This window comes from Chrysemys picta, chromosome 4 (assembly GCF_011386835.1).
Source record: "Chrysemys picta bellii isolate R12L10 chromosome 4, ASM1138683v2, whole genome shotgun sequence".
Lineage (NCBI taxonomy): Eukaryota > Metazoa > Chordata > Testudines > Emydidae > Chrysemys > Chrysemys picta.
Window position 1 is genome coordinate 37,185,105 of NC_088794.1, and position 25,736 is coordinate 37,210,840.

The 25,736-nt window shown below is 43.1% G+C and overlaps 1 protein-coding gene across 2 annotated transcripts; it reads left to right on the forward strand.

Moving 5' to 3' along the window:
• The first annotated feature begins 1,319 nt into the window (after positions 1-1,319).
• MRPL23 (mitochondrial ribosomal protein L23) lies at positions 1,320-15,696 on the forward strand. 2 transcript variants are annotated; one of them, XM_005307748.4, is made up of 5 exons: positions 1,320-1,478; positions 2,610-2,732; positions 5,476-5,558; positions 7,874-7,947; positions 15,354-15,696. In XM_005307748.4, the coding sequence occupies exons 1-5, from the start codon at positions 1,459-1,461 to the stop codon at positions 15,516-15,518; spliced, it is 465 nt and encodes a 154-aa protein (XP_005307805.1). In that variant the 5' UTR covers positions 1,320-1,458; the 3' UTR covers positions 15,519-15,696. The 2 variants fall into 2 exon arrangements, with proteins under 2 accessions (XP_005307805.1, XP_065448136.1); XM_065592064.1 differs by lacking the exon at positions 1,320-1,478 and adding an exon at positions 1,568-2,511.
• Positions 15,697-25,736: the final 10,040 nt, after the last annotated feature.

A 25,736-nucleotide genomic window follows, 5' to 3' on the forward strand; every position in this document is an offset into this window, starting at 1 on the left:
GGTTTGCAACTTCTCCAAAATTAGTATCACTGTGAATTTCATTAATGTGCTGTTTACTCCCTCTTTGAGTAAGACGTGGTGGATAATTAACTACGGGTATGTCTACACTACAATTGCTAGAGCAGCACAGCTACGGCACTGCAAATAGGCAGCTGTAGTGTAGATACTTTGTACATCAATGGTTTTTTCCCCCATTGATGTTGTTAATCCACCTCTCCAAGAGGAAGTAGCTTCTGTTGACCTAGCAACATCTACACCAGGAGATAGGTCGAGCTAACTATGGCATTCAGGGCAACCTGAGCGCGTAGCTAGGTCAATCTAATTTTTAAGCGTAGACTTGGCCTAAGCCTGAACTAAGGAACCATGCTTAGATAGATCTTCCATCTACTCAGTATTTAAATCACTGCCCTGTTTAAGGTTTTGATCCAGTTTTTAGTCCACATAATACTGCTCCTATGCAAGACAATTGGAATTAATTTTTCAATCTAGAGTGAAACACTGTATCAAATACAATACAACCCGAATATATATCACAGCTTGCCCACTAACCAAACCCACACACGAGGACGCTGGAGGTCTTGAACTTTCCTGCCTTGGAAAACATAGGCAGAGACAGCAGGTTGCAGCTAATTTACATTTACTAGGACAAGATGTGAGCGATGATTCCCTGTGCAAGAAACAAACAAGCCCATTTTGCCACATTGCCCCAGGCTATGATGGCTGCATTCAAATGCTTTTAAGGCTGGACCTGAAGCAGGGCCACAGCAAATATTTTGACTCTGACTTATAGTAATTGACTCCCTCCCCTTGAGACACCCTGGGATCTCAAATGCTTCTTGTTTTTTTACCCTTGGTTCCACAACCTACACCAGCATTGCCAACCCTCACCATTTTACTGTGCCTTTTGTGAGGGTCGGTGTTTTTCTTCAAGCCCCAGCTCCTGGAATCAGGAGACTCTCAACTTCCAGTTAAAATAAAAGTAGGTGCCTCGCTGTGGCGGTTGCAGGGGACCCCCACCCCCTCCTAGGCTCAGTGTAATCCCCAGGCTCAGAAACCGGGGAGCCAAGGCAATTTTTAGCGCAATCGCGTGAGGTTTGGGGTTAGGTGGGGGCTAACTGCTGATTTTTGAAGGCTGGGGGCTGCTACCCAGGAACAAGGATTGAAAAGCCCTGCTGTGGCTGGGAGCCAGGCACCCCTGTGGATCGCACCTCGCCTACGTCCCTGGGGCTGCCTTGGATATGCGCGCCGCGCCCAGCGCAGCCCGGCCCGAGCTAGGGACGCCCCGGCGCGGAACACTCGAGTGCAGTGAGGCCTCCCGAGCTGCAGGGGGAGATAGCGCCGCCTCCGCCTGCAGTGAGCCGGCCGGGGAGACTCTCCTGCGCCGGGCGCCGCAGCTGCCCGGACGGACGCTGGGCGCGGTCGCTTGGGGCCGGGGGACGCTGCGCGCGCGGCGGGGCCATGGCCAGCGGGAAGGTTCTGTGAGTAGCCGGCCCCGCCCCCCCCTTGATTCACCCACGCGCGAAGGGGCGCGAGGCTGCCGCGCCAGGGCACCCCCCCCCCCCGCGCGCGAGCCCGCCCGCCCAGAAAGCAGGGCTGAGGGGCCGGGGGCGGCGCTGGGAGGCCGCCTCCGCTCTGGGGATAACCGCGCCGCCAACACCGCCCCCGCGGCCCTCCGGCCCCGCCTCCTGTGCCAAATCTGGGCGGGGAGTTGGCCGGAGGGGCCCCCCAGGCCGAGTCCCCGCGCCTACAGGGCAGCTCTGGAGCCCCGCAGGGCGGGACCTACCCGTGCCGCTAACCGCCGCTGGCGGGGGGAGGGGTTCGGTAGAGCCCTGGAAAGTCCCGTCCCGTCCCCCGCGCCCGCATTGGAGTCGCTGCAGCTGCGGCACTTGTCGTGCAGATGTTCCCCTAGTATAGGCAGGGCTCCAGGCAGCGCTTTATCAGCCCCTTCAGCGCAGTGAGCGACAGCGGCCCAGTTCTCTCGTCAGGGGCACTTTGGTCTTGTTCTCTGCTCTTGCTTTCTCCCTGGATCTGTCAGTTTCTTTTCCTTACTGTTGTTTCCTTTCCTCCCCTTGTTTTCCCCCTTCTTCCCACATGCTGGTGCTGTCCCACTAACATTTCCTCCTTTTCGGAATCCCGCTTACCGTCTTTTCCTGCTGGCACATCCCCTTTGTTGTCATTCCTAAACTGCTTACAACCTTCTGGCTCACAGGTTTGGTCCCTTCCCCTGTTGCAAAGACATCTCTCAGACTATGTTGCGTACTGCTTTGGATGGTAGTGAAGAGTTGAATCCTGACACTTACTTATTTAAAGCAGTGTATCTGGGCTTGTTTGTTCCTTAGAAATAGCATATGGTGCTGATTAAGGGTAGCCGCCAAGCACATGATTTATTCTTTATACATGCTGCCTGTTTTTTAAAACTAAAGTGCAAAAAACCGTGTATCTGGCAAAGGAATAAGCCAGTTTGAAATAACAGTTCTGTGGCTGAGGTTTATGGTCTTTGCTGTGTGTACAGTATGTGATTTCACTCCGGGAATAAAACAATTAAAACCAAGATTTTATAATAGCACTGGTGTTTTATGAGTAACTTTGATGTTTTCCCCCCCCCGTAGCTACCCCCTGTACCAGCTGGGAAACCCCCAGCTGAGGATTTTCCGACCTAACTTCTTCATGACACTGGTGAGGCCTGGTGTGACACAGCCAGAAGACACTGTACAGTTCCGTATCTCCATGCAGTAAGTGCAACCAGAGAAACAGTAGATGAAAGGGTCATCTGCTTCTCAGTTTGAAAGCCTTCAGGGATAGCAATCTAAATAATGAGAAGAACAATATCTCTGGAAACACAGTTAACTAGGCTTGAGGTCAGATTTTGTTATTGTTAGTTACAGTAGACTTAGGTTGTAATTAGAATTTATTAAATCTCCCATGTTGTGAAACTTCACACCCGCTGTTTGAGCAGATAAGCCCATTGCCTGGATGCCATGTTTAGTGAATGTTGCATAGGTTGAAACATGCTCCTTGAACTAGAAATAATATCTACAATTTTGATAACATCTTTGATTGTGAAGCATCCAAAAGCCATTTGCCAACCAAAATGTATATTGTTTATTGGAATTGCTTCACCAAAATGCAGCCATCTCTGGGGTGAAACATAGCAACACTACATTGCAGTTTCAGACAATGTGTAGAATACTATATCTAACTGAAACTCAAGGGGAATTTTAGGTAGGACCTTTAAGGAAACACTCCTGCACTTATTTAAAGGACATAAGATCTTTAATTATCACAAGTGTTCAGGAGCTGAGTTTTACATCTCACCCAAAATATGCCTCTTCCAACAACAGTGTCTCTTTACAACATGCTTGGTAATAGTTCTGTACTGATTTGGTGGCAAGAAGTGACACCTATTTAGTTATCGACACTGTTTCCTCTATCACATAGGTAATCTCTGAGTTCTCTCATGCAAAGATTTAACTCGCTTTGACCTTGCTTAGCATATGTGATCTGATGGGATCACAGCCTAAAGTGGCATGGCTGCAGATCCTGAAGCTTTTAACATATAGTGGTTGTGTGCTCCTGCATGTGAATCCACTTGGCAAGTGATAGTTCTGTCTTCAAAGCCAAGCTAAGGTTCTATACCCTAATTTTTTTCATATTTTCAAATTAAGAGTCCAACTTTGTTGTCTTTTCACAACTGCTTCCTCTCACTCTAGAGAAAAACACGCACTTCAAAAGATTCACTGTATGCACCACTACTTTTGGACCTCTGGTAGGCTGCTGCAGAACCTGTCTTGGATGACTATCCATACTGATAAAGAGGATCCTAAATAATCTGTTCCTTTGATTTCAAAACATAATCCCATTGGTTGAGACAGGGTCACTGGATCTTGTTCAGTGGATTGCTAGCCAGCCAATAGCTTTTTGGTGCCAATAGCTATTGACCAGCAAGGAGGACAGTACTGTTAAAATATGTTACAGCACCCTGTCTTCACAAAACTGATTGTCTGCCCATTGATACTTTAATATACCGATACACTCTGTAGGAAGGGAATGTTGATTAGTGATCAGAACAAGACTTGGGAGTCTGGTGTTAGGGGTTCAGGTCCCACCTTTACCACTGATTTATTGTAACCTTGGACAAGTCACTAAAGCTCTTTTCGCCTCAGTTTTGACAACTATGGATTTAATCCCTGCCTTCCAAACGGGTGTTGTGAAGCTTAATATTTTTAAAACATTTGAAGTTTATTTGAGGAAAGGTGCTATAGAAGAGCACCTGTTAGGGATATAATGATTTTTGACAGTGAGTCCCACTTAAAAATAAGCAACATTTTGGAGCAACAAGATTGTCCATTTTTATAGGTTTCCAGTGCAATCGTAGTGACAGGCTTTGAGAGCAATAACTGTAAAATACTGCCTGAGGAATAGAGAAGCTGAGCGTTACATACAGTAGGCTTTGGGCACTGTATCACAGTTGAGGTAACTTTTATATCAGGGACTTCACTAGGCTGTGAAGGCCGTAGCTTCTTAAGCATGAACTTTTCCTAGCGCCTCTTCCGTAGATTAAGAAGACTCTCCATTTGTCCAAGGGAACTGGTGTGGGAGAATGCATTGGTTGTTATGAGCCCCTTCCTAGAGACAGGGTGTTGCTGTGATATCCCCCAGGGTGCAACCAGAACCACTGTGTCCCCTTCACTCTCAAGCCCAGGGTGCTTCTTACACTGCTTTACTAGTGAAAAGCAGCCTCTCCAGGCCCTGCTCACACAGCCATTAATATGTAAAGGCACACCCAGCAAAGTTACATGAATGCTCTTTTAGCCACTCATGAACTATATACAGGGTGACACCTGTAAGTTCCCCAGCCTTGCACCCCAGAAATGTGCATCTTGCACTGTCCAGCACACTGCTGCACAGAGCAAGCTCATTAATAATTTGTAATTTTATCAAAGAAAATGATTATGCCTGAGCTTTTGTTAACCTGAGTGGAGATTCCCCAACCACTTCAACCAAAACACACTGGTTTAGATAAGACAATAAAACAAGTTTATTGATTATAGAAAGATAGATTTTATGTGATTATCAGTGGTTACATGGGGTACTGTGTGTCACAGTTGCTCATCCATTTGTTTTCAGAGATTAGAGACTTCTACAAAGAAAACAAAGGAATTGTCCACTTAGGATAGAGAGAGTGAGCCCATCCACCCTCTTTGAATACAACTGGCATTTGAGTTTTTGACTATTAAGATTACATTGGATTAAATAGTTATTATTGCTGCAGCCTGTGTTTGCTTATAGAACCATTGTGAACTGTTTGTATTGTTTATATATTTGTGGCAGCCAAATTATCTTGGCCAAATGGATTTGTTGATATATTTGCTCTAAAGTATCGATAAGCCTATACATATTTTTTTCTGTTTTGAATTTAGTTTAAACATTTACACTTTTCTTCCCTCCTCTCCAAAATATTTCCTCTTTGCACAGGATGACGAGAGTGGATGTTAAGAATTACCTTGAAAAAATATACAACGTGCCAGTGTCTGTTGTGAGGACCAGAATACAGTATGGTGAGTGCAGAGGCTAAGCTTCTTTTCGGGATGTTTAAAAAGTTTTTGTTTTCAACAAAGCTCCTCTTCAGCCTACAACTGTTTTTTTTTTTAATCCCCAAGTGTTGATTTTCCAGTAAGGTATTTTGAGAGGGTGGTGTGGTGAAATTTCTCTCCCGCCTGCCACTGCATAGATCCCATCACTGTGGTGGAGAGATCTTCCTCTCCAAGGTTGAAGATCAGCTGTGTCTCTATGGTCATCCAGTCCTGGGCTTTCCTAAACTCCTTTATCTGTGAACTTCAACTGTCCTATTCTGGGGAAAGTGGAATTTGGTCTTCATATTTGTTCAATTCAGAATGTTTTCTTTTGTCCCTGAGCCAGAGGACCCCCTTTCCCTGGGATGAGGTAAAATCAGTATCTCTGTTTGCTCAGTCCTTACCTTCTCCCATTGTATTTCATATCACATAACCTTCACACAGTTTAGCAAGATCAGCAGCCTCTGTTTGGTAGGGACCCAAGACTGAAATAGCAGGAGGGATTGTGTTGGCAGAATTCTGTTAGACTTCTAAGGGTAGCCCAGGACTGGAATAGCAGGAACCTGCAGGTGAAAAGTGAGATGCGATTACAGCTATACAACGTTCATGCCCCTGGTTGGTACTGTTGGTTCCTCATTTTGCTGAGCATAAAATCTATCCCCTCTGAAGTTAGACACCTGCCAACCCCAACCTTCATTCTTATATAAAATTAGTTAAAACAAACTAACAATCTCCCTCCCCCATATTTCTTAAAGTATTAAGAAATAGTTAAGGCTGAAAGTAGTTGAGTTTATCTAACAACCAGACAATATAATTGTCATGGTTATGCCCTAGCCCCTATGCCCAAAAATCCATCATAGTCTACTCTAATTAATGCCTGGGTATGACCTGATGCCAAACAACTCTTGGATTAGGGTGCACAAAGGTGCCATAAAGCCACCTTTGCATCTGATGTCCCCCTCCCTGGAGCTTTTGTAATCATAGCTGGAATGCATTGGAAGAATGATGCAGAGTAAGGGGCAGGATTTTTAAATGTCATCAGCTTGATTTTCAAGCAGTAAGTAACTGAAATGTAACTTGTTCTGACCGACAGGTCAAATTGTGTTGGGTTGCTGGATGTTTTTCTTAGTCTGCATCTCACAACTAGAGAGGAGGAACTGGTTGGATGTGTGTGTGAAGGCCATCAGTGGGGCGGACATTTTTAAAAAAAGGGTAAAAAACAAGGTTATAGGAGAAATCTGAGGAGGAAGAGACAGGAGGGAAGTAAAAATTCCTAGAGAAAACATGAAGAAATGTTGCTAAATTCTTAAAATAGTTATGTATTTGTGTGTGTATGGGGAGAAAAGTAGAGAGTAAATTAATGGGAGAGCAAGTGTAGTATTTTCAAATTTTTATTTTATAAATAACTTTATACTGACTTTATGCACATTTACTTCCAAACAGCTTCTAAAAATATTCATACCCAATTTGGCAACCGCTCCACTCCACCTCCCCGTAAAGCCTAGCCTGGCTGGTGGAGATGGTGGTGGTTTGTGTGTGTATGTTGGGAGGAAGATAGACGAGCAGGGAGTGGGAAAGTGTCATTAGTTGGGGAGCTATAATGAAGCACAGCCACTATATTTTAGAAAATTAAAAATTGCTAAACTTTTTGGATTTTGTAATTTCTTTAAAGCAGAAACAGTAAATTGCACTTGTGCACTAGCGCTACTAAGTGTATAGTTTAGATGGGGAGCTCCAGGGAGCAGGGACACTGATCTCATAGCCACTTAATAAATGACTGTTTTCTTCCTTGGGAGTACTGGTTTCCCAAAGCTGACCTAGTGGCTAGGACACTAGCGGAGATCTGGGTTCAATTTCCTGCTCCACCACAGGCTTCCTGTGTGGCCTTCACCTAGTGCGCCTCGGTTCCCAGTCTGTAAAATTGGGATAATAGTACCTACCAAAGGATAAATATGTTTTAATCATTGTGAGGTGCCCAGATTCTATGGTAATACACCTCTACCCTGATATAACGCCGTCCTCGGGAGCCAAAAAATCTTACCGCATTATAGGTGAAACCATGTTGTATCGAACTTGCTTTGATCCGTCGGAGTGCGCAGTCCCGCCCCCCCTGGAGCACTGCTTTACCGCGTTATGTCTGAATTCGTGTTATATCAGGTCGCGTTATATCGGGGTAGAGGTGTAGTTATAAATAGCTAAGATAGAATTCTTCCACACAAATAATCAAAATGCAAATCAAACCTTTCAGTTGGGGGAGCTTGTGACTCTGGGTAAGTAAGTGTTTCTCTTCACTTGAATAGGTGCAAACAATAAAAGGAACCACAAGAACCAGAAAGTGAAGAAGCCAGATTACAAGGTTGCGTACGTACAGCTGGTGAGTAAACATGTATGTGTGTTTGAAGTGAGGGTAGGGTCTGTTAATCAGCATAATTAGAAATAATGCTTAGTTAATTGTCCATTTGTACTGTATATTTATGCAACTTCAGCCTTCTCTGTACTAATGGTGTCATCCCCTGGCACCCTTGATACCGCATGATGAGGTTGTCTGAATGAAAAGAGTTTAGTTCAGAAACACCCAAACAAACCATTCGTTTTTAAATCCCTTTTTGTTTGAATCCTGAATCTAAGGTCCAGTCAGGTAGCATTGAGTATCAGTCTGCCAGTGAGTTTCATGCTGACCCTGTACTCTGCATGTTGAAAGGTTCACCACTTATGTGACTGATTGCTGAAATGTCTGCTAAGTTAAAGAATAAAGCGGGGGGGTGGTGGTGGTGATTTTAATAAAACTCTTTGGATGTTGGAATGGTTGGAAGAGTTTAGGTACTGCCTTGGTGGGCTTTCAATCATGTCTAACAAGTATGCTTTGTGGCTAAACTGGGTTCTAAAATGTTGGTGTCCCAGTGGAGATGGAGCCCAATATTTTGTATAACTGTGGTAGTTTTTTTGTTTTGTTTTTTTTAACAACCCAAGCATATTATAGTTCAGATCTCTTCCTGGAATAACCTCTTTGATCGAAAACTTACACTCACAAAAACTACCTTAAAAGAACATTATTAAAATTGCCAAATCAAGCACTGGAAAGTTAGGAAATGCCAGAATTACTATTGCCTGTACAACCTTAATCCTACTCCCTTGTGCATCCACCCTGTGCACTGAATGAAGCAAGTGTTCTGTGGGAAAAATAGTATATGATCATGTAATTAAAGGCCGGATCGTAATGCATATGCACAGAAAACTGAATGAAGGTTGCATAGTCATCCGTAAATCTGGCATTTCCTAATGTTCTGGTGCTTGACTTTGCAACCTTAAATGTTCTTTTAATGGGTTTTATATGTAATTTATTCATTTTTCTTTTAAAAAGACCAAGATAAAAATAAATCCTGTTATGTACAACTGTGTAACAGTCCTCCTGGGGAGTGTATAGAGTTGACCTCCCGCTAGCTTACCTGGAGGTAAAAACTCTAGGTCCTTGTCTCCACTAGGATTTTACAACATGCAATAGCTATTTGATGTAAAAACATACCTATTATTTTCAGGGAAGACATAGTCTGAGATACAGGGGAGATTTATCCTGAGAGATGGTAGGCAGCGTTACTATAATGTCTATGCTGTCAGGAAGCCTCTCTAAGCCACAGTCAAGACTTAAAAGGAGCCTTGTGGGTGGAGAGGATTCAGGGGTGCATGGTATCCTTGCATTTCCTGGCCAGGCTCCACATTCTGGCCAATGGCAGCCACTTTCCACTGCCACATTCTCTACTTTCAGGAAGGATCAGCCAGACTGTAAACAGACATAGATCTTCAGAAAATGTCTACACTGTAATTAGAAACAAAATTCTCCAGTGTTGTGGAATAGATTGCAGACTCAAAGCAGTATTGTGTGTGCTTACCTCAGGCCAAGCATCTGTACCTGGAACAATCACAGACATCACATCTGTGCGGGGCAAGCGTTTAACAATGCCATTCTTTATCATTCCGTGATATGAGACAGCTTTAATGCTTTGGGGCAGGGATGGTTTATTTGCTCTTCACTGTGCTAGGCGCTGTACAAAGGAAGCCTGGATGCATAGGTAGAGCTCCTAGATGCTCCTACAGTAATACAAGTAAAGTAATAACACGAGGCACTGAAAAATAATGCAGTGAACCTTGAGCCAGGATATCGTGTGTGTGTTCTGCTTCCCCTCACCTCTAGGTTTCCAGACTCTTCCTGCCCTCTTCTGTTTCTTTTGTGTGTGCTCTACCTCCTGGCCCCTGGTACTCTTTACTTTCATGTCTTCCCTATGTATTTCTCCTCTTTGGGTCTTTTTTTTTTTTTTTTAATTACTAATTCTGGTCTGTCTCTCGCTCTGCTCCCAGTTCTGCATTAGTGTTGATTTTACAGCAGTGGACTAGAGTTCATGCCCCCACTGTCAATTCTGAAACTTTTGGTTTGCCTTCATTAGGCCCATGGAGCCCATGGTTAAAATAGAACTCTACTCGTAGTGTAGAAAAACCTCTGCTAAGCACTTCAAAATCCCTTTTTGATTAGAATCATGCTGCATCTGTAACAACTCCAATTAAGGTCAAACTAGTCAGTGTTTTTTGCTTCCCCATCATTTTTACCAGCTGTGTTTTCTCTAGTCCAGTTTCAAGTTAAAATGGTGTAAGAGTGTAAGAAAATTGAAGAGGTCAGGAGTGTTTTGTGTTGGCCTTCTTATCAACCACTAGGTGGAAGCATTACTCTTCCTAGTGTGACTTCCTTAACTAGCAAGTCTCTGGTTACCTGGATGAAATCATGTTCATTTTAAAGAGACCAGTCATGCTGCTCTACTTTGGAGAACATTAGTTTCTACAGCACTTGCACATACTAATGTACTGAAAGTGTTTTGAAAATGAATGGTATGTTATTAATCATATACAATATATCAGTTCAGTCTCTTTTAAATTCTATTTCTTGGGGATTTGGAATGGTTTTCTTTTTCCTCAGGTTCTAACTTGCCAAATAAGTTGTCAGTCCAGTTGTTACTATTCTTCCATTAAAAATTACCTTAAATCGTCAAAGCTGCTAGTTCTGCTAAGCAAGTGGAGCAGAAGTGTAGACAAGGCTCTGAAATCCACACCTGGTTTTACCTCCATTTTAATTAAACCTGCTTAGAGAAAGTCTAATGGAAATGGTAATAAAAAGAAGAGCAGTCTTGTCTACATTGGGCTAGCACCTGTTCAGCTGTACAAGGGATAGCACCAGTGGGAATTTTTTTGTAAATATTCCTACATATGTTTTGGCTACAGTGCCTTATAAGCATGTATTTAGCAGTTCACATTTCTCTTTAAAAATGCTCCCATCCAAAGATGACAGCAGTTTGTAGGGTTTCTCACTGTATTTGAGGAATTTTGGAGAAAGTAAGATTCCCCATATGCTGCTATGTTACAGAAAGTATTTTAAAGTTAAGTCTCCTATTCTCCTTGGCTCTACTCTTTATTTTAATACCAGATATTATTATAAGACACAAGGAGAGTCATGCAAATATATTAGGTTATAAAACTGAGCTGCCCTTGCTGCTGGCCCACGTCCCAGACTGTAGGAATCCAGCATATTTTAGATGATGACATTATAAACATCACTCTGTCCTTCAGAATTAGGATAGTAGTAAGCGTCTTAATTATCCAAATAATCAAAAGAGCTTTCAGCTGTTTGCAAACTCAACATTTGTTGCATCATTCCTATAGAACAGTTTCTGTGCTGTCCTTCCATTCCTAAATTTGTGAAATAAATGGAAGGTCAAAGCACGTATAATAACTAGCTTGTGCTGGACAAGCCTATTAGCTGGATATTTCTGGCATGATGCTCGGCAGTGAAAAGGTTAACAATGTGAACACTTAACGTTAAAGGCCTAATTATGATCACTTAACAGCCCATTAAGCTGAATGGAGGCAATTTGTACCTCTTGGTGTGATATTTCTCTCTGAAGACAACCTTTATTTCTACCCTGAAAACGATCTTCCTAACCAGAAGAGCTAGAAATGTAAACTAAAAATAGACTTAGCACTTATTATAGCATTTTCATCTTCAAAGGTTTTAACAACATTTCATGAATTAATCCTTATAATAGCCATTATGTAAATGAATTTTATACTAGGGTAAACTGAAACAGAAGGAACAACGAGGAGTCCTTGTGGCACCTTAGAGACTAACAAATTTATTTGGGCATAAGCTTTCGTGGGCTAAAACCCACTTCATCAGATGCATGGAGTGGAAAATACAGGAGCAGGTATAAATACATGAAAGGATGGGGGTTGCTTTACCAAGTGTGAGGTCAGTCTAATGAGGTAAATCAATTAACAGCAGGATACGAAGGGCGGAAAAATAACTTTTGAAGTGATAAGAGAGTGGCCCATTACAGACAGTTGACAAGAAGGGGCGAGTAACAGTAGGGAGAAATTCATATTGAGGAAATTAGGTTTAGGTTTTGTAATGACCCAACCTCTCCCAGTCTTTATTCAGGCCTAATCTGATGGTATCCAGTTTGCAAATTAATTCCAGTTCTGCAGCTTCACGTTGGATTCTGTTTTTGAAGTTTTTTTTGTTGAAGAAGGATTAGATTTGGGGAGTTAATTGCTTCCTTTTTTTTAATGTAAACAATGGACCATGCGCCTCTCTTGCATATAAATTTATAATTTGTAGAAAACAATGACATCTGTGGGAAGACCCTGAATCCTTGCAATACATAGATTTTTAGCACCAAGTTTTACTATCCCAACAACAATACAATACATTTTTAAAGCCCCCTTCATTCAGTGATCTCAAAGCATTTTTTACACAAAATCTCACTGCACCTTTGTGAGTTTGTCATTATCTTCAATATACAAAAGGAGCAATTTGGGGCCCAGTGTGGTTAAATGGCTTACAGAAAGTCACACAGCAAACCATTGTGAGCACTAGGAATAGAACGCCAGAAACATGCCTTCCAGTTGCATGTTGTAACAGTCAACGTTCCGTCACGTGGAAAGTTAGAGGTGAAGTTGTGGCCCTATTGAAGTCAATGGTAATTTTGCTTTTGACTTAGGTAGGTCAGGATTTCTCTTATGAATCTTTTTATCATATGTCTGCCAATTGTTTACTGTATTACTTTAAAAATGGTAAACTTGTATATGTTATTTACAAACAATACACCTAATGCCTTAGGTATACTGAATTTAAATATGTCTGAATGTCCACTCTGCCCTTTACATAAATGGATGCCTCCTGATATATTTTAAGTTTTGAAAAAGCCCAGAAATATGCTTTTGAAAACTAGCTACCAAGCATGCACAATAGCTATTTTTCATGCAGCTTTCATCACTCCAGAGTCTTACAGTGCAGTATTACAGCATAGTATTGTTACTTAAGATTTATAAACCTTCAGTTCCAGGGTGTAATGTTTTGGCTGTTTGAAATCGTGTCTGGCTGCCAGCCAAAATCAGAATTTCTTTACAAAACAAGAGCTGGAAAGAGCCAACTTGTCTACCCTGATTTTTATTTATTCAAAAGCTCCAGATACAGATAGACTTAATCTGCTCAATATTTTACTTTCACCAGCCTTGAAATGGGAACTCTGAGCACTTTGATAAATGGATGAAAAGTTTGTTTGGTTCCGCTGTAGCCTCTGTGCATAACTCTACATTCTCTTTTTGCAATGCTTAGTGAATCACAATGGATGTCACTAGTACACTGCAGGGACTATTTTCCTTCATTCCCCAATAATGGAAGCATATCAGTATTGGAAACATACCAAAATGGCTGTGCTGCATCAGGAGATCACTCCTTTCCACATTGTTACCAGTAAAACTTGTGCTTGGGTCCTGCCTACATGTTGGCTTGAATTGTTTTCAAATCAATTCAGCTGAAATGGTTTAATCCCCAGTGTGAATGAAGCTTTAGGGCTGACCTTGTCTGTGTCAGGGGATTTCGGTGCAACATGATTGTCCCTTGTTTTCATTAAAGCATATTAATATTGTGCAGTGTAGACAGGATCTTAGCAACATGTCTGAAGTCTGCTAAAGTCTCGGACAGCCTTGGGCTGCAAGAGTGCTCACAACTGGTCCAGTCTGTGCATTTTCTAAGGGAATGGTGTAGCTACTTTCGTGGTACTTATAGCAAAGGAGCTTCAATACTCCACAGTTTCAGCACTGTTTAGGAGTACTGATGAGGCCCAATTCTATACTATGAAATGGAGCTGTGCTTTAATTATTGTAGGACAGCTGTGCTGTACCCAGTCCCCTGATTGTTTTGTAGTGTAGATAGCCTCTTAGGATCCCCAGGAAGTGTATGCCACAGAAACAACCTAGGAATTGCATTGCACTAGTTGAACTTGTTGTAGGTTCAAGCATGGATAAGCTCAACTGGGGCAAGTTGCAACTTCCTTAGCTACATTTGGGGTTTAGACCATCTCTCACCTGTAAATTGCCATGCAGTGTATAAGGCTAAATAAAAAAAACAATACAAGGACAACTGTGTCAAGTGACATGGTTACTGTTCTCCTGAGACCCAGTTGCATCACAATTTCAGTTCTAAAATGAATTGTAGATGGGAACACAACAGTGTTCTGGAAGCATAGTTGAGCCTTGCTCTGATGCCAGCCTGGGTATGAAATGTGATTAAGCTCCCATCTGGAGTTGTGTTGTAACTGGATCTTTGATGTGTTTGTAGTGTAGATGGGTATTTACCCATTTTTTTACAAATGCACTCTAATTTGCAAAACCAATTTCAGTTTATAGAGTGGCAATAAATGCATATAAAAACCTGGAGAAATGTGCATTTATTTGTCAGATAGTTTTAAAACAGCCCCAGTGTTATTTTTATAACATCTCTCTCTCTGCCATATTATTGTGTGTGTGTTTAATTATGCAGCGTTTCATACTGAAATGAATGGACAAGGCTTGCATTGTTGATTTAAAGAGGTTGCAATTGGTGCAAACAATACTCAGAAATAGAGATAATGTCAATGGGATAAAACGTTGTCACAGAATAATGGTTTCCTGCTGTTAGATAAAAGCTAGAGGCCAAGTGATGTTTATTTTCCATCCAAGCGGGAAACATTGATCCTGTGATGGTGATATACTACAACAGCTTGTCTGTTAGGTGGAATGATTGATGTAGGTTTAATCACTTTATCTCATGAACGTTGTTGGTACATTACAGTTTTTTTCCACTGTACTGTTGTTTTGCATTCTATTCTTTGTTTCACCTGGTGAGAGACCCCTGCCAAGCACTACCCTGTACGATCCCCCCCTCCCGGTAGTGACTTGCTGACACTGAACTGGAGCACTTCTCACCATGACAGCTAGGCATATTAAGTATAACATTTATATTATAAATTAACCAGCTATAAACACAGACCATTACCTAAGTGCTAAACAAAATAAATGGTCTTTACATGGTTCACTGAAGTTGGGACTCTGGCAGAACTGCTCACTGCCACTGGCCTTGATCTTATCTTCGGAGCTAATACAAACACCTCTTAGTTGATGCACTGTGGTATAATATAAGAGATGGATCTCAGATAGTCATCTCCTGAGCATTCATGCCTTAAAGATTGTTGCCAACACCTGGATTTGCACATAGAAGTGAATAGGAAACCAGAGCAGAGTATGAGTCTTGGTGTGTATAGGGCCCTGTCCTGCTTGGGAGATGGGGAGATGGGAAGTAGCATTCTCCACCAGCTGAAGCTTCCGGGTGGTCTTCAGATATAGCTGTAAGTATGTACATCACAGCTACTTCAGAGAAAGACTGGAATGTGTATCTGACCATTTGTTCTCTCTCTTTAGGGTCAGGGACAAACCTTTCAGTTCCCAAACCTATTTCCAGAGAAAGAAGAAACCCCAGAACCTGGCTCTGTCGAAGACATCCAGAAGCAATTTATGGAGAACGAGAGACAGAGGCAGACAGCTGACCCCAGGCGAGGAGGAGTCACCGACTGGTTTGGACTTTGATGGAACAAGGCAGCTGCCTTTCTTTATGCCTCTCTGATGGATTTGAATCAGCGGAACCTGCGTCTTTCTCTCCCTATGACATAGGGTTTATTTTCGAGCAGCCTATCTGTGCATAATTATGACAAAATGACACAAAAGAGAAATAAAAATAAAAAGCATTTCAGATCTTTCTTATAAAGGCTCCGGACCTCTTAAATACAGACTCACTGGCAATTCTCTTTGGCTGGGCGAGTGTATCACCCACCCTCTCCCACTTAGAGCCCTGCAACTCGATCTGAATCAGTGGAACCTATCTACAAGTGTCAGGTTTGAGGCAGGTCAGAAAACAACCCAACCTTCTTGGGGTCAGGTCAGGCTGTCTCTGACCTTCTCCTGCCTGTGAGGTTGGTGTGGCAGCAGCTGCATGCCTCACTCTTGGTGGCTGTTGCCATCTCACTGCACTCTCTGTGTGCTGCGGAGCGAGTGTTCTCACGAGGAGTAGTGCCTCCCTCTCCGCCATAGTGCAATGGTGGGTGGCAAGAATGGGGCATGCAGCCACTACTGTGCCAACCCCACAGGCAGGGGCAGCTGTGATTCAGGTTTGGGGTGAAAGATTCAGGGTTGGATTGGAAAATGACTAAACCCTCTCAGGCTTTGGTTGGGTGGGCTTTGGTCCAGTTCAAGTATAGGTCGGGCTTAAATTTAAAGGCCTAAGAAGACCTCTACTCCCACTCTCCTTACTCACTGCCTCCTGCAGGTCATTTGAGCACCAGTATCAGAAATGTCATGGTCCAATGTTAATTGTAGTGTGCATTGAATAGATTGTATAAAGGATGAGCTGTGTGGATGCTATACTGATGGGGCGATATAAGATGGACTGGCTGCTCTAGCTAACCAGTGGATTGGTTACATGGGCGTCAGAGCACCAGTTTCCATCCTTGCCAAGTGGACTAATGCTTTGCTCACAGGATACTATGCTGTAGTGACTCTTTCTGCTTGGAGATGTAGCTATGATCTAATTTCACTACTCCATTAATGTTTAATATATTCTAGTGTTGTGGGGCTTTTAATGTTGGAGGAGGAGGCTATACAAGATGGATACACATCCATATACACATTTATATAGCCCACAAAGACTTGCAGGAACTAGTGAATATGATTCTCCCTGAATGCTGATACATGACATAAGTAGTTGATTCTTAGGACAAGTGCACACTGGAAACTTCTGCTGGCATAACAATGTCAGATAGGAGGATGATTTTTTTTTTAATGAGAGAGCTATTCTGGCACGAGCCCTAGGGAAAATGCGGTTATACTGACATAAAATGCTTTTGCCAGCATAGTTTATTTTCGCTCACAGATCTGGTGTAAACTATGCTGGCAAACCACTTTCTTGCTGCTATAGCTGCATCTATGATAAGAGGGTCTGCCAGCAGTTATACCAGCAAAGTGTTTCTAATGTAGGGTTGCTGTCTTCAGATTCTTTCGTTGTCTTGTATTCCTGCCTTTTCTCTTTGCCCTGGTGAGGACATATCCTTTCCTTCTCTTCTCTTCACCAGGTAATGTGCTCTGCTTGTATGTCAAAAGGGGGCTGCTCTTCAGCAGATAGAGTAACTGTACTACTGTGGCTTTTGGAACGGGAGCTGTGCCGCCCTTAGTGCTCTGGTTTATCTTGGTTGGCCACTAGACATACAAATCTCCTCTCCAGCATGTGAGGGGTCAAACTTTCAGCTCAAGTTTCCCCTGCTGTTGAGTTCTGCCACTTGAAGCCCTTGGCTGTGCAGTGAATGAACTCTCCCCTTCAACACCCTTCTCCCTCTACCCAGGCACTCTCCTTTAACTGTCTCTGTCCAGACTTGCAGACTGGACAGCTAGCAAGATGTTTACAAGGAGACAGCTGTTCCCCAGAGAAGCCATCCAAATAGGATTTTATGCACTCCGTCCTGCTCATTAGCTGCCTTTCCCCCTGCATGACAGTCCGATTCCTGTGGTTTGTTCCTTACAACATGAGTGAATACCCCACCCCCTCCTTGTACAACTTCCAAGAAAGAGATTTAGAGTGCATCATGATCTGCCAGCCAGTGCTTAAACAGAGAGATGCTCTTGGGGTGGGAGAAACAAGAAGGGAGGTTTTACTATCACGGAACTGCTAACAGAGCAACAGTAGTAGATGTGGAAAAATATTAGCTTCATCTGAATTAATTTTTATGCCCAGCATATGCAACAAACCCAACAGTGCCAAAGATCTCTAGTGACAGCTGAAACCTTGTGTAAGTCAGGAGGTGGCCTAGAATTTTAGAATAGAGTGGCTGAATTTCCAGACCAGTTGGTTTAAAGGGGTTATGCTCAGACTAGCATAACCCCAGTCTCAGACTATAAACTGCTTGTGCGAGGGACTTTTACTGTGTGTTTGCACAGCTCCCAGCTCAATGTGGACCTGATCCTGATGGGAGTATCAAGTTGCTACTGCAGCATAAATGCTAAATAATGCATGTGGAATCCAGCTGATGTACTAAGCTAGGTAACTGCCGCCTCCTTGTACCATGGGCTTGGGAGAGCTGGAGCAGAACCACCCTCAATGCTGCTGGCTGGCTTTGGGGAAGCTGGCTGGTGCTCTTTACTGCCTCCTTCCTCGTCACTGGTCAACCAGCCTTAACCAAAGAGCCGAGCAGCTCTCCACCGTGAAGAGTATAGTATTGCCCTGTGAGGCAGGTATGACTCTGCTTTGGTTAACTGGGGTTGTTCTTTGTCTATTAGAGCTAGACATAATAGCAACAGGTACCTGGCTTAGCCATGAGACTCTAACCCTTCAGCCTTTCTGCCCTGCCCACTTCCAGGTTCTCAGAGTAGCTCAGGGCAGGATAGGCCCCCAATGCAAGTTAGAGTAGCCTGAGGATGGCTTGCCTGAGGTTTAATCACTTGCACCAGTAGTAACAGCCCAGGATGAAGATAGTATGCTGCAGTCCAGAGCACACCCTATGTGAGGGTTTTGCTATAATGGCCCCTTGCCACCCAGGGGTTCCCCTATGTAAGAGGACTCCCCAGATGGCCATTTAAGCCAGATTTTTGCCCCTTTTGCACTGCAGGGCTGGCACAAATGGGAAGGAATAGGGGCTAGGATCTGGTGCTACGAATCTGTATAAAACTGGCTCTTGCACATTGTAGCAGATACCCAGCAACTAAACCCCACAAAGGAGAATTTTCCAATCCAAGTGAAGATAAAGTTAATAAAATACTGAGTGAAAATCTCTCAAAAACAAATAGAACGGGGAGTACTTGTGGCACCTTAGAGACTAACACATTTATTTGGGCATAAGCTTTCGTGGGCTAAAGCCCACTTCATCGGATGCATGCAGTGAAAATATATATATGCAGAGAACATGAAAAAAATGGGTTATTCTATTATAACAAATGTTGTTCTTGCTCCAGTTTCCATGGGACTGGCATCAGAGAGATGGCAGATACTTTCAGCTCTCATGCTGGCAAACAGTTTATAGAAAATGACTATCAATACTGATGTTTAACATTTATCTAGGGCTTTACAAATCCTATCGCCACCCCTGTACAGTCAGTATCACTGCTGTTATTTTACAGATTAGAAATTAGATTCAGAGGCTGTCAGAAATGCCTGTGGTGCACAGCGAGTTGGTGGCAGAACTGGGAATAGAACTCAGAACTATCTGACTCTTGGACCCATGTTGAAGTCACAAAACCATGCTGCCTCAGTGCACCCCAATGTCCCATAGTATGCCAAGTGGTCAGCAGTGGTTTCTGGGAGGTCAGATACTGCCCTGTTGCTGGGAGGTCGACAGCTGTCCCTGATAGGCTGGAAGGGCAGCAGCTGTACCTGAGTGGGCCAGTGTTGAATGTAGATGTTAATAATTTCTCCATGGAGTGAACTGATTACTTGATAGAAGAGGTGCCTGGAAAAGGCAACATCATAACAGTCTGGTATGACGCACAGAGCCATACTTGGCACAGAGAGCTCTGCAGCTGCCGGCCTCCCTGTCATGTAGCGGAGATGCAGAATGGTTCCTTTCCCCTCTTGTCATGGACAGACCCCAGAATGGCGTAACAAGTTGGACTGCAGAGTGTGTGAGGGAGGGGTGTGTGTCAATTCCGTTGAGTAAGGGATTCTGTTGAGTTGCTGAGAGAGATGATCAGCTTCTTGTGAAAATACAAATGCAAACAATAGATCACCTTCCCATTGCCATTTTATTTTAACCTGAATTACAAACAACCACAACCTGTAAAATAACTTCCTTAGTGATACAGCTTTAACATAGCTTTGTACTATTACCCTCCTGCTTATTCAAAAGCTTTGTGCGAAAAGCTAATGATTGGTTGGCCCTTGAGTGAGACAGGATTACACGGTTCTCACTTGAAATGAAAAAGCGCAGCCTAGAGTAACCATTTTGGCATGCTTAGAACAGAGAGACAATTGAAATATCCCACACAGTTCAGCCTTTGGTTCACATTCCATTGTCCTGTGCTGCCTTTTTAATTTATCAAGCTATATAGTAAGGGAGATGCATTGAAGGAAAAGGCTAAGCAAAATAATGGTGTAAGAATAAAAGTCAATATTACTTTGCATTGCTGTGGTCTGTCCCATCAAAGCATTTTACAATGAATTAAGCTTTGCAAAACCCCCATGGCAAAGGCAAGTATTATCCATACTTTGCAGCTGAGGAAGCAAAGTCATTGAGGGAATGTCTATGCTGCCGCTGGAAGCCTGCCTCTCCTACTGGGTAGACACGTGCTAGCTGTGCTCAAGCTAGTGCACTAAAAATAGCAGCGTGGACGTTGTGGCACAGGTGGCAGCTTGGGCTAGCTACCGAAGCTAGGACCCGGGCTTTTTCTTGGGCGGGTAGCCCATGTTGCCACCCGGGCCACAATGTCCACACTGCTATTTTTAGCATGCTAGCTCGAACAGAGCTAGTGTGTGCCTGTCCACCTGGGCTGGGAAGCTTGCTTCCAGCTGCAATATAGAGATACCCGGAGAGGTTTAGTGACTTGCTTATGTAATAGGTGGCATAACTGGGCACAGAACTCAGAGCACCTGGTTCTCAGTCCTGTGACCATTAGTCTATGATCCCAGTGGCAGAAAAGAAGATGTGTGGAACTTTCTGTCCCTGAGATCTCAGTAACACCAATATTTTTGAATGAATGAAACTGAGGAAAGCATTTGCTTACACTCATCCAGGATGATTGTTGCTGTTGCGGGAGCTTTGCTATTGTCTGGGAGCCACATGATCTGCAGAGGGTTTTTTTCCCCAATCGTATCTGAAGATGTAGCTGTTGAGGGAAGGCTGTTTTACAGACTGGAATTTCTCTATTGCTTCTTCAGCTGGGGCAGAGGAAATAACCTCCAGTGGGTAGTAAAGGCTGGTACAACAGGTCTGCTTTGTAAGCGAAACGGCATTGTCTATAGACCTAACATAGTATTGCTTTAGGGTGTGAGAACTAAAAAAACTAACGCCTTGTCCACCCTGCCTTCTCCTGAAACAGTTTTCAAAGACTGACCATAAACCATTTTAAAATAGTTGGCTGAAAATGGTTTTGCCCCATCCACATTAGCTGACGCTCCCATATTTATAGAGTTTAAGCCCTGAAGGGACTATTATGATTATCTAGTCTGATCTCCTATGTAACATGCCATAGTTTTCATCTAGTAAGTCCTACATAGAACCCAAAAACTTGTGGTGGAATGTACCTGGATCAAGTAAGGCAAACTTCCCTAAATAGGCAGTGCTTGAGCAATTGGAAATTAAGTAAGTGGAGTAATTCTGTCTTACTGACTTTTGAGTTGATCTTAAACTGGCTTTGGTGTAGAAAATTGAGCACTGATATTCATTATCAAGGGTTGGTAAACAGGAAGGATAAATATAAATATTTTTTTCTTTAAATCTAAAGGGCTTCAGAGTAAATAGTGAGACACCCTGACTAACTGGGGCATTCCCTGTAGAATGATTTATGGCTGTTTAGACAGCATATAGCTCCTTGTATATATTATAACTTATCAAAATGAGTGCTGCTACACTGAAGGCTGTTATGAACACACCCATCTTCTAGAGTTTACAAGGTATCCTATAATAATTCAATGCATTGCCTGAGAATTCGGTGCACTAGATCTTGGCCCAAAAGCAATTGTTTTTATTACAAACACGACTCTGGTTACCAATTGTTGCTCCTCCTTTTCTTCTTTTAGCTGTTCTTAAATCCTAAGAGTTCAAGGCCTGGACCCTGCTCCCTGGCGGGAGCTTGAGGGCCAGATTAAAACGTCTAAAGGGCCGTAGTTTACCCACCCCTGGTGTAGACACTTCCATAGCTGCCTTGCGTCAACCTTACTCTGTAGTGTAGACCAGATCTAAAGAAGCTCAATCTATTTAGTTCATCAAAAAGAAAGTTAAGAGGTGTTTTGATCACAGTCTGTATGTACCTATGTGGGGAGGAGATTTCTGATATCAGAGCACTCTTTCATCTAGCAGAGACATAGTAAGAGCCAATGGGCGGAAGTTGAAGCTAGGCAAATTCAGACTAGAAGTAACCTGTGTAGAGTAGGCAAGTATTATTCCCACTTTACAGCTGAGAGATTCTGACGGGGTGGGGGACAGAGACATTCCAGACCTGTTATCCTGTACCGAGACTTTAGAGTTGGGAATGACCTATTTGGTCATATAATTGATCTCCACAAGTTGGGAGGGACTGCTTCTGCCTATGCTCAGGCACATGTATACACATGGCAAGCCCAGCAAGTGGTGTGTCCCAACAGCTGTGGAAGACTGGTCATCATACCCAGTGACTCTAAACATCCTGTTTATCCCTGCAACAGGGAACAGTTGATTGAAAGATAAATACCAACAAATTCTGTGAGGAACAACCTTCCCCCTCACTCCAAACTGGGCAAACAACCCTGAAAACAAAGAAAAATAAACATGTTGATGGAGACACATGTATTTACACATAGTGCCTGTACTTGGAGGGGCGGGGGGGGCATGTGTGTGCATGCACCCATGTGGTGGTTGGGGAGGGGGTGATCAGAGTATAGTCAGACTGCCAAAAAGCTTTTTGCAGGGTCACCCTCAGGGCATGGCTCTTTTTTATTGAAAAATAAAACAGCCTGAAAAACCCCCGAATTGGCAGCGAGATCTTTTTTCTTCCCCCTCCTTTTGTTTGTTGTTCATTTGTTGCTACACAGGAGGTCTGTTTACTTTGTTAGAGGGAATGAGGGACTCAGGAGACACTGCTTTGCATGCAAAGCTTTTATGGAAGGGGCTAGGAGAAGAAGAAGTTAGCAACTTTCTAATTCCTTTGAAACGGAGCTAAAAGATTCCGGGGGGCTCTTTCTTTTGCTTGTTTGCTAAATATGTATTGAGCCTGAGTCTGGTCTGTTTATGCAGACAGAACTGCCATTGACTTCATGGACTGGCCTGGGCCCACTGTCATTGCTCATGCATGCAATTTTCTATAAAGCTGGTGTGAAAAGCTTAAGAATTGTGAGGTCTAGAAGCTGAGTTAAAGAACAGCTGCACCAGATTGCAGTCTTTTCCTACTTGTGGGATCTTCCTGGTTTGCTTTCAATCCACATGTGCAGGCTAGTACCTCCTCCCTATCCCCCCAACACTGGCCCTGAAGCTACAGGTGAATTCATCTTTCCCTTCACCGATCAGCTCTTCACAAAAAGAAGCTAAATTCAGCATGTTGTTCCAGTGATTAAAGCAAGGGACTAGGGGGCTGTATTCCTGCCTGCCACTGCCTTATTCTGTGACTTTTTTGTGAGTCATTTAACTTCTTCGTGGCTCAGTTTCCCTATCTGAGGTCAGTACTACATACCGACCTCACAACGGGGCTGGGTGGCTTGGTGTTTGCAAAGCAGTTTAAGATCATCTGACAAAAGGTGCTGTGGAGATGCAAAGTAGCAGTATTAGTTTTGGTCAGCTTGGAAATCTCAGGTGGTTGTGTTAAACCATCCTGTTGGACCTTCCTTTCGTCTCTTGTTGTGTGCAGTGTTGTTGTAGCTGTGTTCGTCCCAGGGTATTAGAGAGACAAGGTGGGTGAGGTAATATATTTTATCAGACTAACAGAAGTCGAATAAAACATATTACCTCACCCAACTTGTCTTCCTTTCTTCTGGCACCCAAAGAATTAGAATATAAAGACATAAGAATGGCCATACTGGGTCATACCAATGGTCCATCTAGCCTAGTGTCCTGTCTTCCAACAGTGGTCAATGCCAGGTGCTTCAAAGGGAATGAACAGAACCGAGTAATTATCAAGTGATCCATCCTGTTTCCAGACCCAGCATCTGGCAGTCAGAGGCTTAGGGACACTCAGAGCATGGGGTTGCATCTCTGACCATCTTAGCTAATAGCTATTGATTGACCCGTCCTCCATGAACTTATCTAGTTCTTTTTTGAACCCAGTTATAGTTTTGGCCTTCACAACATCCCCTGGCAATGAATTCCACAGGTTGACTGTGTGTTGTGTGAAGAAGTACTTCCTTTGCTTGTTTTAAACCTGCAGTCTATTCATTTCATTGCGTGCCCCCTGGTTCTTGTGTTATGCGAAGGGGTAAATAACTCTTCCTCCACACTATTCATGATTTGATAGACCTCTATCATATCCCCGCTTAGTAGTCTCTTTTCCAAGCTGAATGGTCCCAGTGTTTTTAATCTCTCCTCAAATGGAAGCTGTTCTGTACCCTGTACCTTTTCCATTTCTAATATAGCTCTTTTTTAGCGGTGAGGTGACCAGAATTGAATTCTGAAGGTGGGTCTGGGGAGCAGATAAAATAGGTTAGGGGTAGGGATAATTTTCTTAGGCTCACAAATGGAAGTATCCCAAGAGGTGGACTCTTCAATTTGGCAGGCTTTATTTCAGGTCTAACATGGCTATACACGTAATGCCTATGGCTAACTACAACAAGCTGGACATCAAACGATTGGCTAACAAGTAGCCAGACAGTGAAGAAGAACGTCTGCATAGGAACAACTGTGCAATTCAGCTGTAATAGGTCCTCCATTTTCTGTGATTTTATAGCTTTTTACTAGGGGTGACCGAGTGTTGATGGACAGCCAGATCAGCCACGATCAGTGCCCCTCTTTCCCTCCCTCCCCTCGCTTCATTAGTTAGGCACAGGTACATTCTTTGGTACAGTTATCTTGAGTGGTCTTTGGAAGACAGGGAAGTCTTAGAATTAAGGAGGGAATTAGCTTCCTTTGCCTCCAGATTCCTTATTTTAACCAATAGGAGAATAATACAGAAATATTATAATGCTATTGTATGCATGTAGGGTGCACCCTCACCTGGGATCCTCAGTGCATCTCAAAAAGAAAATAGCAGAATTAGAGGGTGTGTGGAGCATGCAATGAGAATGATTATGTACACGAAACATTTCTCATCGGAAGACTGGGATGGTTTGCCTTAGAAAGGAGATGAACAAGCGGAGGTTGGGAACTCCTGTTCTTGTTTCTAATACAAGTGTTCAGGGCCATTCAATGAAATTTAAAAAATGGCAAATTCAAAACTGTTAAAAGGAAATAAATACTCTTGCACGCTATGTACAATTAGTCTTTGGAACTCATTGCCACAAGAAAATCTTGAGGCTAAGAGCTTAGCATGGTTCAAAAAGGGATGAGACAGTTGTATGGATCACAAGAATAACCAGAGTGATAATGGTAAATATTAAAACAACAAGACTTCTGGGAACAATATAAATCCTCATGCTTCAGGTCACGAGCCAACCTCTAGCTATTGGGGTTTAGAAGGGAACTTTCTCTGGGTGCAGGTTATCCCATCACTGCTGAATGCAGGGTTTCTTGCACCTTCCTTTGAATCTGCTGGTAATGGTCTCTATTTAATGACAGGATACTGCTTAGATGGACCCCTGGTCTAGCTAGTATGGCAATTCTGATGTTCCTAGCAGTGTATTAAAAGAGTGATCTTTCTGGTAATAATAACATCATTTCTAATAATTTGTTCCTAAACTCTTCAAGACTGGATACTAGCTTCTACATTCTGCCAAGTTATATGTTGTAAACATCATAACTTCCATTGAAAGAAAGGGTGGTTTTGGGGATTGGGATTCAGGAGAGCTGAGTAAAAATTCCAGCTCTGCCAGAGACTTCCTGTGCAACCTTGGGCAAATCACTTAATCTCTTTCTTTGCCTCAGTTCACCATCTGTAACATGGGGATAGCAATCCTTCCTTGCACCTACACTTTGTCCGCTTGACTTATTT

What these genes read in the sequence shown, in the direction of transcription:
- MRPL23 (XM_005307748.4), top strand. Translation starts at nt 1,459, where the DNA reads ATGGCCAGCGGGAAGGTTCT. An exon ending in GAGGACCAGAATACAGTATG is followed by an intron (nt 5,559 to 7,873) that starts GTGAGTGCAGAG and finishes TCACTTGAATAG; the next exon opens with GTGCAAACAATAAAAGGAAC. An exon ending in AGGTTGCGTACGTACAGCTG is followed by an intron (nt 7,948 to 15,353) that starts GTGAGTAAACAT and finishes CTCTCTCTTTAG; the next exon opens with GGTCAGGGACAAACCTTTCA.